General features: G+C 43.4%; 1 protein-coding gene across 1 annotated transcript in view; it reads left to right on the forward strand.

Annotated features, from left to right (window-relative positions):
* The window catches only part of LOC118382633 (dynein axonemal heavy chain 5), a 150,217-nt gene extending 134,305 nt beyond the window's left edge, over positions 1 to 15,912 (forward strand). The window contains 13 exon segments of the mRNA XM_052518232.1: positions 58 to 240; positions 428 to 598; positions 794 to 1,172; positions 2,144 to 2,415; positions 5,501 to 5,665; positions 5,794 to 6,061; positions 6,185 to 6,306; positions 11,939 to 12,286; positions 12,482 to 12,670; positions 12,822 to 12,954; positions 13,192 to 13,400; positions 14,640 to 14,861; positions 15,146 to 15,912. Of these exon segments, the coding sequence (XP_052374192.1) occupies positions 58 to 240; positions 428 to 598; positions 794 to 1,172; positions 2,144 to 2,415; positions 5,501 to 5,665; positions 5,794 to 6,061; positions 6,185 to 6,306; positions 11,939 to 12,286; positions 12,482 to 12,670; positions 12,822 to 12,954; positions 13,192 to 13,400; positions 14,640 to 14,861; positions 15,146 to 15,364 (2,880 nt within the window). The 3' untranslated portion in view covers positions 15,365 to 15,912.
* The last annotated feature ends 422 nt before the right edge of the window (positions 15,913 to 16,334 follow it).

Below are 16,334 nucleotides of genomic sequence, written 5' to 3' on the forward strand. Positions count from 1 at the left end.
CTGTCGCCATTTCATAGAGTATCTCTTCCAGCCCTATGTTGCCTGTCCTGTCCCCAGGTGAAGGTAGGAGACAAAGAGGTGGATGTGATGAAGGAGTTCACCCTCTATATCACCACTAAGCTGGCTAACCCGGCCTACACCCCTGAGATCAGTGCTAAGACTGCTGTGGTGGACTTCACTGTCACTCTCAAAGGCCTGGAGGACCAGCTGCTTGGCCGGGTCATCCAAATAGAGAAACAGGTACAGGGATCCCATTTACAAATACAGCTGTCAGTCACACAGAGTTTATACAGAGTTTAAAGAAATACAAGTACCTCCTTGCTCTTACAAGACATGCTTATTTCTCTCTGTCTGTCTCTCCTCTCTCTCTCTCTCTCTCTCTCTCTCTCTCTCTCTCTCTCTCTCTCTCTCTCTCTCTCTCTCTCAGGAGCTGGAGTCGGAGCGTGTGAAGCTCTTAGAAGAAGTGACTTCTAACAAGAGGAAGATGCAGGAGCTGGAGGATAACCTCCTGTACAGACTGACCAGCACCGAGGGCTCTCTGGTGGAGGACGAGTCCCTTATAGAGGTCCTGAGAGTCACCAAGACCACAGCAGAGGAGGTATCTGTGTGTTTGGACTGTGTGCATGATTTCTTTCCAATGATGATGTATGAAAGAGATTAATGCATGCAAGAGCATCATTTTTTCATACATTTTTAGACATACCTATATGTATTTCCACTATATGTATTGATTTAAATGTTCTCAGATTTGTGACACAGTAGTCCAACGTTGTACTTGAAATGTTCCCAACAGGTGAGTGAGAAGCTGAAGGTGGCAGCCGATACAGAGGTGAAGATCAATCTGGCCAGGGAGGAGTACCGTCCGGTGGCCACACGGGGCAGCATCCTCTACTTCCTCATAGTGGAGATGAGCCTGGTCAACATCATGTACCAGACCTCCCTCCGCCAGTTCCTGGGCATCTTCGACTCGTCCATGGAGAAATCCACCAAGTCCCAAATCACCTCTAAAAGGATCCTCAACATCATTGAGTTTCTGACCTACCAGGCGTTTCGATATACAGCTAGAGGCCTGTATGAGGATCACAAGTTCCTCTTCACCCTCCTGCTGGCCCTGAAGGTCGACCTGCAGGCCAGGAACATCTCCCACAGCGACTTTCAAACCTTCATCAAAGGTTTGGCCAGTTACATTCATATTTTCCATTGCAACTTTCAGACCTTTATCACATTAACATTGGATTGTTTCAGTACCTCCTGATTTGTTATGAATGTGGCTGATGTTTTGATTAGGTTATGATAAGACTGAAGACATGACCTGGCCAGGATAAACTGTGAGGCCTAACTGTAGCCTAGAGCCTATATTTTCCTGGTCACCTATCTGCGATTTAAAAAAATACCATTTCAATGTACCCCTTCAATTAATATCAGTCAATACCAATCACACATACCTATATCAATGTGTCTTTTCACAACGAAAAGAGTGACACCCATCACTTTGCTCTTATCACCCATGTAGGGTATCTCATAGTGTGTCTCACATGCAACTTGGTCCACCCACAAGGGGGGTAACTGAATACCCCAGCCCTAGTTCAGCTTACATCACACTGCTGACTGTATGCATCCAGATCTATTTTAGCCCCCTAAATTCCCCCTCTCACACACCAATGGTATTAGGACCTTCTTTGACTGCTATAATGTACATCAAGCTATGTATTTGGAAGAACTCTTTGTTTTCTCTTATTGTATTTGCATACAGGTCCTCTTATGTCCAATATTGACTAGTTTTCAACCTTTACAGTAAAGAGAATTGTTATCTGTCAAGCTTCCATCTTAAAATGAAGCCAGTATTCCCTAAGCAAACCCTCTGAGTTTAATGCGCTTCTTAACCCTCAACCCCACTTAGATTTGTGTAAATTGAGATGTGAGATTTGTTACAAATCGGCAGTGCGTCGTCATATGGGAAGCTTAATAATTCTCACTTTCTCTCTCTGACATTTGTTGCCGTTATTCAATTCAATCATTATTGAACCATGAGTAGTAAGGATATTGACTGTGCACCATGTATTACAGAAGATCCTACACATATTTAGAACTTCAAATGATTGTATAGTTATACACATATGGAATATATCTCCTCCTCTCCTAGGAGGTGCAGCCCTGGACCTGAACTCTGTGGAGCCCAAGCCGCGGCGCTGGATCCTGGACATAACGTGGCTGAACCTGGTTCAGCTGTCCAACGTGCACCCCTTCACCCAGCTGCTGACCCAGGTCACCCACAACGACCGCTCCTGGAGGGCCTGGTTCGACGAGCCTGCCCCCGAGGAGGCCCCGGTGCCTGACGGATACGACAGCATGCTGGACACATTCAGGAAGTTATTGTTGATCAGGAGCTGGTGCCCCGACCGGACCATTGCGCAGGTGGGTGGGCCTATCTGTTGTTATTTAGACCTCACGTACGAATTGGGTCAGTGTCTGCTCAGTCAACATTTCCTGTGCTATCAGCAACAATATATTTTTGTTTCAACAGAAAAAATGCACATCAGTGTATTTTCAAGATACTAGTTTGTATTTACCCCTTGAATAAAATGTCATTTCCCACATACAGCAAAAGCTTTTGACCCAGAACAACCCAAACGTTATTAATCTTTCCTTGAGTCTGGATGGTACCTTTAATATTTTTATGCAGGCACAGTGCTCTAGAAATAAAGGTGGCAGGTAGCCTAGCAGTGAAGAGCTTTGAGCCAGTGACAGGAAGGTCGCTGGTTCAAATCCCAGAGCCGACTCTGAAAAATCTGTCGATGTTCCCTTGAGCAAGGCACTTCATCCTAATTGCTTCTGTAAGCCGCTCTGGATAAGAGCATCTGCTAAAAGACTAAAATGTAAAATCAACATGCTGCCCTCATACCATTCAAGAGCAAATGACCTTTTTATCAAATCTAAATTAAGACTTGCTGAGTGATGTAATTTGACAAGTTAATTTACTTAGTAACCGTGGAAACTCTGGGGAAGACGGTGAGAGAGAGAGAAAGGCACAGGTGTACTGTAATCATTTACAAATGCGTACGTTACAGACAAGCGTCTCCCCTTTCAGTTCTGACTTGGGAGGGATCTATAAAAAGCCTCTCTGAAATGAGCGAACAGCTGACAGTCCGCAAAGCCAGCAATTACCCATTCAAATCCACCATCTCTCCTTCTCGACCAAACCATTGCCAAGTTACACAAACCAGACTGTGTAGGGTGGGTCCAAATCCTTCAAACACTGAGTAAATGTTATGTTTGTCTGAAGAAACAAGACAAAGAACTGTTGATGGTACGATGCCTAGTTTTACATCAGTTAACCAAAGTAAATACATTTTATCCTAATTTAATATCAGCGAAATATAATGGCTTAGAAAATATTTCAACAAGTTCAAAATTAATTTGGCACTAAGTATGCAGGAACTCTATTAAAATAGGCATAGAAGTAGGGTTAGGGTGTGGTACTTTCCCACTTTTGGACAGCCGGAGGAGCTAAGGCACTGAATTCCCTTCAAATCTGATCTGAGGTCTCCACTTTAGAAATGCTACCCACATGTACGTACTAAGGGGAGGCAGCTAATTACATTTTGACACGCATGACAGGTGGAAACTGAGTTTCAGGCCCTTTGCCAAATGTCTACTAAGCTTGGACCAGTGGTGTAAAGTACTTAAGTAAAAATACTTTCAAGTACTACGTAAATAGTTTTTTTGGGGATCTGTACTTTACTTTACTATTTTTATTTTGGACAACTTTTGCTTCTGTCACTCCCTGACCTTAGAGATCCTTATTATTCTCTATGTTTGGTTAGATCAGGGTGTGACTCGGGTAGGAAATTCTATGTTTTCTGTTTCTTTTGTTTTTGGCCAGTGTGGTTCCCTATCAGAGGCAGCTGTCTATCGTTGTCTCTGATTGGGAATCATACTTAGGCAGCCTGTTTTCCACCTGAGTTTGTGGGATCTTGTTTTCTGTTTAGTTACTGTTGCCTGACAGAACTGCGTGTTCGATTTTGTTATTTTGTTTGAGTGTTTTTTTAATTAAAATCATGAACACTTTGGTCTACTCTTTCTACCACCAACGAGAGCCGTTACAGCTTCACTACATTCCTAAAGAAAACAATGCACTATATACTCCATACATTTTCCCTGACACCTAAAAGTACTCCTTACATGTTGAATGCTTAGCAGGACAGGAAAATGGTCCAATTCCAGCACTTATCAAGAGAACATTCCTGTTCATCTACTGCCTCTGATCTGGTGGACTCACTAAAGTGTTGGAGTGTGCCCCTGGCTATCTGTAATTTAGAAAACAAGAAAATGATGCTATCTGGTTTGCTTAATATAAGGAATTTGAAATTATATTTACTTTTTAGACTTACTTACGTACATTTTAACAGTTACGTTTACCTTTGATACTTAAGTATATTTAAAACCAAATACTTTTAGACTTTTACTTAAGTAGTATTTTACTGGGTGACTTTCACTTTAACTTGAGTCATTTTTTATTAACATATCTTTGCTTTTACTCAAGTATGACAACAGGCTAAGACTATTCCACAAACCTACAGGGTGATTCCATGTCAGCGTAGCCCCAAAATAGTGTTTGTATCTCAGATTGTTCTGGCAATTCTTACATAGAAACTTCATAGGGTGGAAGGATGTTTGCTTTTTACATTTGTATCACAAACCATTTTTGAGAAAATCATGATGAAAGTGGCCATTTTAGGCCTTTTTAGACCTAAAATGCCCTCTTCAGATACCATATATATTTTTGACCTACGCTGGCGTGGAATCACCCTACATGCTCCTGGAAGTGGAGTGACAGTTGGTAAGACCGTGGCTGTGGTGATAGTAATGGCAAGGTTGTGGGTTGAATGGATCACATACACTGAACACAAATGTATGCACTCAATGTACTATACAGTACATGGTGCTGTAAACAAACATTTTCCACACTCAATTGAAAACAAGTGTGTTTTGTTCTCCAGACATGTTTCTTCTCCTTTGGGCAGTGTGGTGTTGAATACTACCTGTCTATGTCTCTTCAGCCAACGCATTTCTAATCATCTCTCTTAATAGAATGCGACTCACTTTTAAAGGAAGAACCACTGTACAGTACTGCTCTTTATGCTCCTAGGCTGCAGATCCTCTGTGCAACGTGTCAATGATTCTGCTTTACGTTATTGCTATGTGATCCGAATAAAACCATTTCCCCATTGGCCATATAATTATCACCCTGTAATATAAACGTTTCACAAATAATACTAGGTGGATTCAAACATGTAGGTTTTTATTTCATAGTTCTCAGTCATCTTCGAACCCAGGTTGATCCACCAAATGTTGCCTCTTCAATAATGACAAAATGAAAACCTCTAATAAAGCCATAGATTTATCCAAAGCTAATGAACCGTGTTGAAAATCCTCAGCGGCAGTGGTATAGCCTGTGTTCCCAACATTAGCTGGTGAATCCCTTTGGTTTTTGTTCCAGGCACGGCATTACATCGCTGAGTCGCTGGGGCCTAAGTACGCCGAGGGGGTCATTCTGGACATGGAGTCTATGTGGGCGGAGAGTGACAAGAGGACTCCCATGGTGTGCTTCCTGTCTATGGGCTCCGACCCCACAGAGAACATAGAGAGGCTTGCAAAAGCAAAGGTAACTTTAGTGGCAAGTTTGTCAGACCTAGATTAAGCCTAGTCCTTGACTAAAAAGTATGATGCATCTGTTTTCTACTGTATGTATTTGACTGTTTTGCTGATGTTGTGTCCGCCGTGTACCTGTAGGGAGCACCATGCAGACCCATCTCCATGGGGCAGGGCCAGGAAGTGCATGCTCGCAGGTTATTGGCCAACAGCATGGCTGATGGAGGTTGGCTCCTCCTCCAGAACTGCCACCTGGGCCTGGACTTCCTGGACGAGCTGCTGGAGTCGGTCACCAACACCGAAAACATCCACAGTGGTTGTAGGGTGTGGCTGACCACCGAAGTCCACCCTAAGTTCCCCATCAACTTCCTGCAGTCGTCCATCAAGTTCACCAATGAGCCTCCTCAAGGTACATGTAAACCACTTCTTCCGTGTTCATTTTCATAATCTGGATTGATGAACATGGCATATACAGTATCTTCGTATTATTCATTTGTGTCATACCAGATTTGTGCTCTTATGTTGTGTCCAGGTATGAAAGCAGGGTTGAAAAGGACCTACAACGGTGTGACTCAGGAGATGCTGGAGATTACTAACCTGCCCCAGTGGAGACCTCTGTTATACGCTGTGGCCTTCCTCCACACTACTGTTCAGGTCTGACTGAACAACATCATTTCGAACCTGATTCACTCCCATATCCCCATATCATACCATCATATTAAATACCCATATCCCCGATTGCTGTTGATTTTCTAACATGTTCAGCGTTCTCTGGTTATTACTAGTACTCTGCCTCTGTACTTCTCTGGTTCTTGCTAGTGCTCTGCCTCAGTATTTCTCTGGTTCTTGCTAGTGCACTGCCTCAGTATTTCTCTGGTTATTACTAGTGCTCTGCCTCAGTATTTCTCTGGTTCTTGCTAGTGTTCTGTCTCAGTATTTATCTGGTTCTTACTAGTGCTCTGCCTCAGTATTTCTCTGGTTCTTGCTAGTGCTCTGCCTCAGTATTTCTCTGGTTCTTGCTAGTGTTCTGCCTCAGTATTTCTCTGGTTCTTACTAGTGCTCTGCCTCTGTATTTCTCTGGTTCTTGCTAGTGCTCTGCCTCAGTATTTCTCTGGTTCTTACTAGTGCTCTGCCTCAGTATTTCTCTGGTTCTTGCTAGTGCTCTGCCTCAGTATTTCTCTGGTTCTTGCTAGTGTTCTGCCTCAGTATTTCTCTGGTTCTTGCTAGTGCTCTGCCTCTGTACTTCTCTGGTTCTTGCTAGTGCTCTGCCTCAGTATTTCTCTGGTTCTTGCTAGTACTCTGCCTCAGTATTTCTCTGGTTCTTGCTAGTGCTCTGCCTCAGTATTTCTCTGGTTCTTGCTAGTACTCTGCCTCAGTATTTCTCTGGTTCTTGCTAGTGCTCTGCCTTAGTATTTCTCTGGTTCTTGCTAGTGCTCTGCCTCAGTATTTCTCTGGTTCTTGCTAGTGCTCTGCCTCAGTATTTCTCTGGTTCTTGCTAGTGCTCTGCCTCAGTATTTCTCTGGTTCTTGCTAGTGCTCTGCCTCAGTATTTATCTGGTTCTTACTAGTGCTCTGCCTCAGTATTTCTCTGGTTCTTGCTAGTGCTCTGCCTCAGTATTTATCTGGTTCTTGCTAGTGCTCTGCCTCAGTATTTCTCTGGTTCTTGCTAGTGCTCTGCCTCAGTATTTCTCTGGTTCTTGCTAGTGCTCTGCTCTGTATTCTCTGGTTCTCAGTGCTCTGCCTCAGTATTTCTCTGGTTGCTAGTGCTCTTCTGTATTTCTCTGGTTCTTACTAGTGCTCTGCCTCAGTATTTCTCTGGTTCTTACTAGTGCTCTGCCTCAGTATTTATCTGGTTCTTACTAGTGCTCTGCCTCTGTATTTCACTGGTTCTTACTAGTACTCTGCCTCAGTATTTCACTGGGTCTTACTAGTGCTCTTCTGTATTTCACTGGGTCTTACTAGTGCTCTGCCTCTGTATTTCACTGGGTCTTACTAGTACTCTGCCTCTGTATTTCACTGGGTCTTACTAGTACTCTGCCTCTGTATTTCACTTGGTCTTACTAGTGCTCTGCCTCTGTATTTCACTAGGTCTTACTAGTGCTCTGCCTCTGTATTTCACTGGGTCTTACTAGTACTCTGCCTCTGTATTTCACTGGGTCTTACTAGTATCTGCCTCTGTATTTCACTGGGTCTTACTAGTACTCTGCCTCTGTATTTCACTTGGTCTTACTAGTGCTCTGCCTCTGTATTTCACTGGGTCTTACTAGTGCTCTGCCTCTGTATTTCACTGGGTCTTACTAGTACTCTGCCTCTGTATTTCTCTGGGTCTTACTAGTACTCTGCCTCTGTATTTCACTGGGTCTTACTAGTACTCTGCCTCTGCCTAGTATCTGCCTCTGGTTCACTGGGTCTTACTAGTGCTCTGCCTCTGTATTTCACTGGGTCTTACTAGTACTCTGCCTCTGTATTTCACTGGGTCTTACTAGTACTCTGCCTCTGTATTTCACTGGGTCTTACTAGTGCTCTGCCTCTGTATTTCACTGGGTCTTACTAGTGCTCTGCCTCTGTATTTCACTGGGTCTTACTAGCTCTGTATTTCACTGGGTCTTACTAGTACTCTGCCTCTGTATTTCACTGGGTCTTACTAGTGCTCTGCCTCTGTATTTCACTGGGTCTTACTAGTGCTCTGCCTCTGTATTTCACTGGGTCTTACTAGTGCTCTGCCTCTGTATTTCACTGGGTCTTACTAGTACTCTGCCTCTGTATTTCACTGGGTCTTACTAGTACTCTGCCTCTGTATTTCACTGGGTCTTACTAGTGCTCTGCCTCTGTATTTCACTGGGTCTTACTAGTACTCTGCCTCTGTATTTCACTGGGTCTTACTAGTACTCTGCCTCTGTATTTCACTGGGTCTTACTAGTACTCTGCCTCTGTATTTCACTGGGTCTTACTAGTGCTCTGCCTCTGTATTTCACTGGGTCTTACTAGTACTCTGCCTCTGTATTTCACTGGGTCTTACTAGTACTCTGCCTCTGTATTTCACTGGGTCTTACTAGTACTCTGCCTCTGTATTTCACTGGGTCTTACTAGTGCTCTGCCTCTGTATTTCACTGGGTCTTACTAGTGCTCTGCCTCTGTATTTCTGGGTCTTACTAGTGCTCTGCCTCTGTATTTCACTGGGTCTTACTAGTGCTCTGCCTCTGTATTTCACTGGGTCTTACTAGTGCTCTGCCTCTGTATTTCACTGGGTCTTACTAGTACTCTGCCTCTGTATTTCACTGGGTCTTACTAGTACTCTGCCTCTGTATTTCACTGGGTCTTACTAGTGCTCTGCCTCTGTATTTCACTGGGTCTTACTAGTGCTCTGCCTCAGTATTTCTCTGGTTCTTGCTAGTGCTCTGCCTCTGTCTGGTTCTTGCTAGTGCTCTGCCTCTAGTACTCTGCCTCAGTATTTCTCTGGTTCTTGCTAGTGCTCTGCCTCTGTATTTCTCTGGTTCTTGCTAGTGCTCTGCCTCAGTATTTCTCTGGTTCTTACTAGTGCTCTGCCTCAGTATTTCTCTGGTTCTTACTAGTGCTCTGCCTCAGTATTTCTCTGGTTCTTGCTAGTGCTCTGCCTCAGTATTTCTCTGGTTCTTGCTAGTGCTCTGCCTCAGTATTTCTCTGGTTCTTGCTAGTGCTCTGCCTCAGTATTTATCTGGTTCTTACTAGTGCTCTGCCTCAGTATTTCTCTGGTTCTTGCTAGTGCTCTGCCTCAGTATTTATCTGGTTCTTGCTAGTGCTCTGCCTCAGTATTTCTCTGGTTCTTGCTAGTGCTCTGCCTCAGTATTTCTCTGGTTCTTGCTAGTGCTCTGCCTCTGTATTTCTCTGGTTCTTACTAGTGCTCTGCCTCAGTATTTCTCTGGTTCTTGCTAGTGCTCTGCCTCAGTATTTCTCTGGTTCTTACTAGTGCTCTGCCTCAGTATTTATCTGGTTCTTACTAGTGCTCTGCCTCAGTATTTCTCTGGTTCTTACTAGTGCTCTGCCTCTGTATTTCACTGGGTCTTACTAGTACTCTGCCTCAGTATTTCACTGGGTCTTACTAGTGCTCTGCCTCTGTATTTCACTGGGTCTTACTAGTGCTCTGCCTCTGTATTTCACTGGGTCTTACTAGTACTCTGCCTCTGTATTTCACTGGGTCTTACTAGTACTCTGCCTCTGTATTTCACTTGGTCTTACTAGTGCTCTGCCTCTGTATTTCACTAGGTCTTACTAGTGCTCTGCCTCTGTATTTCACTGGGTCTTACTAGTACTCTGCCTCTGTATTTCACTGGGTCTTACTAGTACTCTGCCTCTGTATTTCACTGGGTCTTACTAGTACTCTGCCTCTGTATTTCACTTGGTCTTACTAGTGCTCTGCCTCTGTATTTCACTGGGTCTTACTAGTGCTCTGCCTCTGTATTTCACTGGGTCTTACTAGTACTCTGCCTCTGTATTTCTCTGGGTCTTACTAGTACTCTGCCTCTGTATTTCACTGGGGTACTCTGCCTCTGTATTTCACTAGTACTCTGCCTCTGTATTTCACTGGGTCTTACTAGTGCTCTGCCTCTGTATTTCACTGGGTCTTACTAGTACTCTGCCTCTGTATTTCACTGGGTCTTACTAGTACTCTGCCTCTGTATTTCACTGGGTCTTACTAGTGCTCTGCCTCTGTATTTCACTGGGTCTTACTAGTGCTCTGCCTCTGTATTTCACTGGGTCTTACTAGTACTCTGCCTCTGTATTTCACTGGGTCTTACTAGTACTCTGCCTCTGTATTTCACTGGGTCTTACTAGTGCTCTGCCTCTGTATTTCACTGGGTCTTACTAGTACTCTGCCTCTGTATTTCACTGGGTCTTACTAGTGCTCTGCCTCTGTATTTCACTGGGTCTTACTAGTACTCTGCCTCTGTATTTCACTGGGTCTTACTAGTACTCTGCCTCTGTATTTCACTGGGTCTTACTAGTGCTCTGCCTCTGTATTTCACTGGGTCTTACTAGTACTCTGCCTCTGTATTTCACTGGGTCTTACTAGTACTCTGCCTCTGTATTTCACTGGGTCTACTACTGTATTTCACTGGGTCTTACTCTGCCTCTGTATTTCACTGGGTCTTACTAGTGCTCTGCCTCTGTATTTCACTGGGTCTTACTAGTGCTCTGCCTCTGTATTTCACTGGGTCTTACTAGTACTCTGCCTCTGTATTTCACTGGGTCTTACTAGTACTCTGCCTCTGTATTTCACTGGGTCTTACTAGTGCTCTGCCTCTGTATTTCACTGGGTCTTACTAGTGCTCTGCCTCTGTATTTCACTGGGTCTTACTAGTGCTCTGCCTCTGTATTTCACTGGGTCTTACTAGTGCTCTGCCTCTGTATTTCACTGGGTCTTACTAGTGCTCTGCCTCTGTATTTCACTGGGTCTTACTAGTACTCTGCCTCTGTATTTCACTGGGTCTTACTAGTACTCTGCCTCTGTATTTCACTGGGTCTTACTAGTGCTCTGCCTCTGTATTTCACTGGGTCTTACTGTACTCTTCTGCCTCTGTATTTCACTGGGTCTTACTAGTACTCTGCCTCTGTATTTCACTGGGTCTTACTAGTACTCTGCCTCTGTATTTCACTGGGTCTTACTAGTACTCTGCCTCTGTATTTCACTGGGTCTTACTAGTGCTCTGCCTCTGTATTTCACTGGGTCTTACTAGTGCTCTGCCTCTGTATTTCACTGGGTCTTACTAGTACTCTGCCTCTGTATTTCACTGGGTCTTACTAGTACTCTGCCTCTGTATTTCACTGGGTCTTACTAGTACTCTGCCTCTGTATTTCACTGGGTCTTACTAGTACTCTGCCTCTGTATTTCACTGGGTCTTACTAGTACTCTGCCTCTGTATTTCACTGGGTCTTACTAGTGCTCTGCCTCTGTATTTCACTGGGTCTTACTAGTACTCTGCCTCTGTATTTCACTGGGTCTTACTAGTACTCTGCCTCTGTATTTCACTGGGTCTTACTAGTGCTCTGCCTCTGTATTTCACTGGGTCTTACTAGTACTCTGCCTCTGTACCTCTCTCTTTCCCCCCTGCAGGACAGGGAACCCTTTGAAAATCAGTAGGTCTACTGTGAAACGCTCACATTCTTTACATTACAATCTATGCTTTAACTCTACAGTTATTACTTATAATGATATTTTATCCAGTGAAAATAAATGAATGAATGGATGAACCAATGATGTCCATCAATCTCTCTATCAATCTCATGTGTGTTGGTTTTTCTCCATTCAGGAGAGGCGTAAGTTTGGCCCCCTGGGCTGGAACATCCCGTACGAGTTCAACCAGGCAGACTTCACCTCCAGCATGCAGTTTGTCCAGAACCACCTGGACGAGTTGGACGTGAAGCGTGGCGTCAACTGGAGCTGCCTGCGCTATATGCTGGGCGAGGTCCAATATGGCGGCCGCGTAACAGACGACCTGGACAAACACCTTCTCAACACCTTCACCCGCGTGTGGTTCAGCGAGAGCACATTCGCCGACAAGTTCTGTTTCTACAAGGGTTATACTATACCCAAAGCCAAGAATGTGCCGGATTACCTGCTCCACATTGAGACCCTGCCACTGGTCGACTCGCCAGAGGTAAGAGGGGGGAGAGATGTTATTGGTGTGACATTAGTGCTACATCATTATTTTCTGCTTGCAGTTAGCAGACTTTTAATGTTAGACAGGTTTTGGTTATTTTTGAATAGGCTACTATCACACTGGAGCAACAAACATAATTTCTACTACTCAAACATACAACACATATACTAATCACAGTTGTGTGACCAACAGGTGTTCGGTCTTCATCCTAATGCTGACATTACGTACCAGACAAACATGGCCAACAAGATCCTAAGCACCATCATCAATATCCAACCCAAGGACAGTGGAGGAGGGGGTGGGGAGACAAGAGAGGCCACTGTCCAGAAACTGGCCAACGAGATGCTGGACAAGCTGCCACCAGACTACGTTCCACATGAGGTAACCAACCAGACATGGACAAGGTTGATTGTGTCAATCATGGGTTGGGGTCAATAATTGTTATATCTTGGCTCTGTAAAGATACCATATGTACCACAGATCAGCTGAACAACTACATCAATAATAAGGTCCCCTCTACTTTGTGCTTCAGGTGAGAGCTCATCTTCAGAAAATGGGCCTTTTCCAGCCCATGAACATCTTTCTGCGGCAGGAGCTTGACCGCATGCAGCGAATCATAGGCTGTGTACGGAGTACCCTCACCGATCTGAAACTGGCCATTGATGGTAAGTCTCTAAAAAACACATACTGTAAATGCATACAGAGGTACTATGAAAAAGATCATATGTAATAAAAACAACTTTCACACTGTACAGTGTAAATAGCATGGAAATACAATACATAGCTAGTTAGCAACTTTTGATAAGAAATTAGACAACATTTTTCTCTACTCCAAAACCGAAGTGAGACCTTTGAGTCTGGTTATAGGTTTCGAGTCCCTGAACTAAACTATCTACCATTAGGGACCATTATCATGTCAGAGGATTTGAGGGATGCCCTGGACAGCATGTATGACGCACGCATCCCCAAGCTGTGGCAGAAGATCAGCTGGGACTCTGCGACGCTGGGCTTCTGGTTCACGGAGCTACTGGAGAGGAACCAGCAGTTTTATACCTGGATCTCCAGTGGACGGCCCCACCAGTTCTGGCTCACTGGCTTCTTCAACCCACAGGTAGGATATACGTGACCAACTGCTTTGATTCAGTCTTATGTAGCAGAATTTGAAATTATGTTTTTTTTACATTGGTTAAAAGCAGAGACACAGAGCTACAACATGGTATATCATACACTGCATTTAAATGAACAATGGGAAAGTCATTCTGCTTTGAAAGTTGATCAACTTTGAGAAAATGGCCTTTGAATGTTTTGGTACCTACTGGAGAGCTCTTCTTTGTCTACACCCCTTCAGCATCGTTCACACCCTCTTAAGTTTTAGCCCCACCCAACTCTTTAAGGGTTGATCTGAGTGTTCTATCCTAACAACGACAGTCAAGCATCCAAGCTAACTGGCAAACGTTGGCTAGCTACTTCAAGACTCAAATGAGAGAACAGCTCACTGACTATTTTACTCGCCCTAGCATAGCTGGTTAGGCTGTTTATATGTTATCCAGAGTGTTGGTGACTGCAACTGTGCTGCTGGCAACAATTTATGTTTTTTTGCCAACATTTACATTTACCAGACATATTCAACTGGTGTTTGAGCGTTCGTAAATTTGTCAGTTATTCTGCACTCTGGCATACTCAGACGAGAGTGCTCTGAAATCGGAGTAGTTAGCCAGAGTGAATTTACCAGCTACATCTATCAACAGTTGTCGCTGTGACATTCTATTGAAATGGTTACTTGCATGGAGTCCTTTGTTAAGACATGTAGCTAGCTAGCTGGGTAAACAATTAACCATAATCACAACTCATGACGTTACTACCCTGCATGAATCTGCAGGTAGCTCACCAACCAGGTTCAATGTTAGCTAGCTAACATTAGGCTATAACTAGCAAAGCAAATGGCTCTGAGATACAAATAATAAGATCATACACGTAATGTTAGCTAGCGAGCCAGCCAGCTAACGTTAGCTAGCTAGCTAACAGTACACTTTTTAACTTAAAATGAAAACTACTTCACGTTCAAATGGCTCTCCTGTGAAGTAGTGATTCGCGACATATGCCTAGTTTCCTGACACGAGTCACATACTGCAAATGTACAAGCTCAGAGGTGGAGCAGACAAGGCAGTCGCACCAATGAATATCTGGTTACAGTACTTCGTGTGGAACTTGTACTCTTTATGTATTACCTGGGAATAATGTATATTACGTTATGATATAAATGTTAGGATTTTAAATAGTGTTCTTTTTAAAGCACCCAGCAAAAATGTTTTCAAATTCATGTCATGATAAACTGTGTGGTTTGTCATAGGGCTTTCTGACTGCCATGAGGCAGGAGACCACGAGGATGAACCTGGCCAAAGGCTGGGCTCTGGACACTGTCGTCCTGCACAACGATGTCACCCGGATGATGAGGGAGGATGTCACAGCGCCGCCGCCAGACGACATGGGCGGAGTCTACATCTATGGACTCTTCCTGGATGGCGCAGGGTGGGACAAGAGAAACGCCAAACTCACAGAGTCACCTCCAAAGGTTAGCATATAGCATTATCAATATTTATGCTCATTATTATTTGCTTCTCTAAGATCGATGGTAAAAACATTGAATGAAACAGACCTGGGTTCTGTCAACAACAACTACATGTATATGATCATACCAATGAAATAGTCCCAAAAGTGAAAACTCTAAATTCAATTGCACCTTGATTAATTGTATTTGACATAATGTATTTGACCCAGGTCTGTAATGAATTTCTTTTGAGTCTGAAGTTGTTAGAAACCAGCCTTTTGAGTCTCACCCCCGTCTTTCACTTCCAGGTCCTTTTCACAGTCCTCCCTGTGGTCCACGTCTATGCTATCAGCACGTTGGCTTCCGATGCCAAGCGTCAGCAAGGGATAAGCCTGTACCCCTGTCCCGTGTATAAGAAACCCAGACGCACAGACCTCACCTTCATCTTCTCCCTGCTGCTGCGCACCTTCCAGTCCCCTGACCACTGGACTCTGAGGGGAGTGGCTCTGCTCTGTGACTGCAAATGAGTGGAAATTTCATTTCAAGTGGTAGCCATTTTAGTTTTGCAAAACATGTTTGTGTTGGCAGAGGAAGTGCGTGTGTGAGTGTGTGAATGAGTGACTGTGTGTCTCAACCACATTCTGAATATGACAATGACGACAATGTGTGTGTTTATCTAATTCCAAGTGATTTCTCAGAATTACTATTTGTCTACGTAGTGCAAATTATTTGATTAATCAATAATGCTAGTATTTTGTGCAGCCAAATTACTATATTTGGAATTTTTATTAAACATATTTTCAAAGAATAACAGTAGATGTAAACAATGCACAAGTCTTATAGAAATGGTTGTTTTTGATTAACTCATCATATCCTGGTATTTTATTTGTTGAAGTGCTGTAGAAAAGATAGTTGTTATGACATGTTTCCCCTATTCCAATTTATCCACTAAAATCAACCCCTCTAACACTTCACCCTGTCAAAAAGCATTTGAATAGCATCATGTAGCATCATAGTAATAACACTTTTATAAAATTGTAATAATTATGTAATAAATCAGAGCATAGCAAACAAGGACGCCGGTAACATTTTTTCACAGTTCTATACCTCTTGACTGGGTTGTGCGTGTTGTAATACGAGTGTGGTTGTCATAAGCTGTTACGACACATTTCATGGGAAAAAACAAAAGCTTTCGACTACTATCTTGTCTACTATCTTAACATATGTTGGGCAAATAATTACCATAGCAACAGTTAGTGTAGTACTGCACTGAGTTTAGACCTTTTTCAACTGTGTTCATTGAATATAAACACAATCTACAGTTAACAAGAGTATTGGACAATTGAATACGATAATGACATGCACAACGTGTTACCTCTCCTTAGCAGCAGAGAGGCTTAAAATCCATCCTATATATGTAAAGTGGCATAAACTCAAGATAATTCCTCTCAACTTCATGAAATAATATCTATAGTCATGCCAAGTCACTCACACTAT

Source organism: Oncorhynchus keta, chromosome 4 (genome assembly GCF_023373465.1).
Source record: "Oncorhynchus keta strain PuntledgeMale-10-30-2019 chromosome 4, Oket_V2, whole genome shotgun sequence".
Classification (NCBI taxonomy): domain Eukaryota; kingdom Metazoa; phylum Chordata; class Actinopteri; order Salmoniformes; family Salmonidae; genus Oncorhynchus; species Oncorhynchus keta.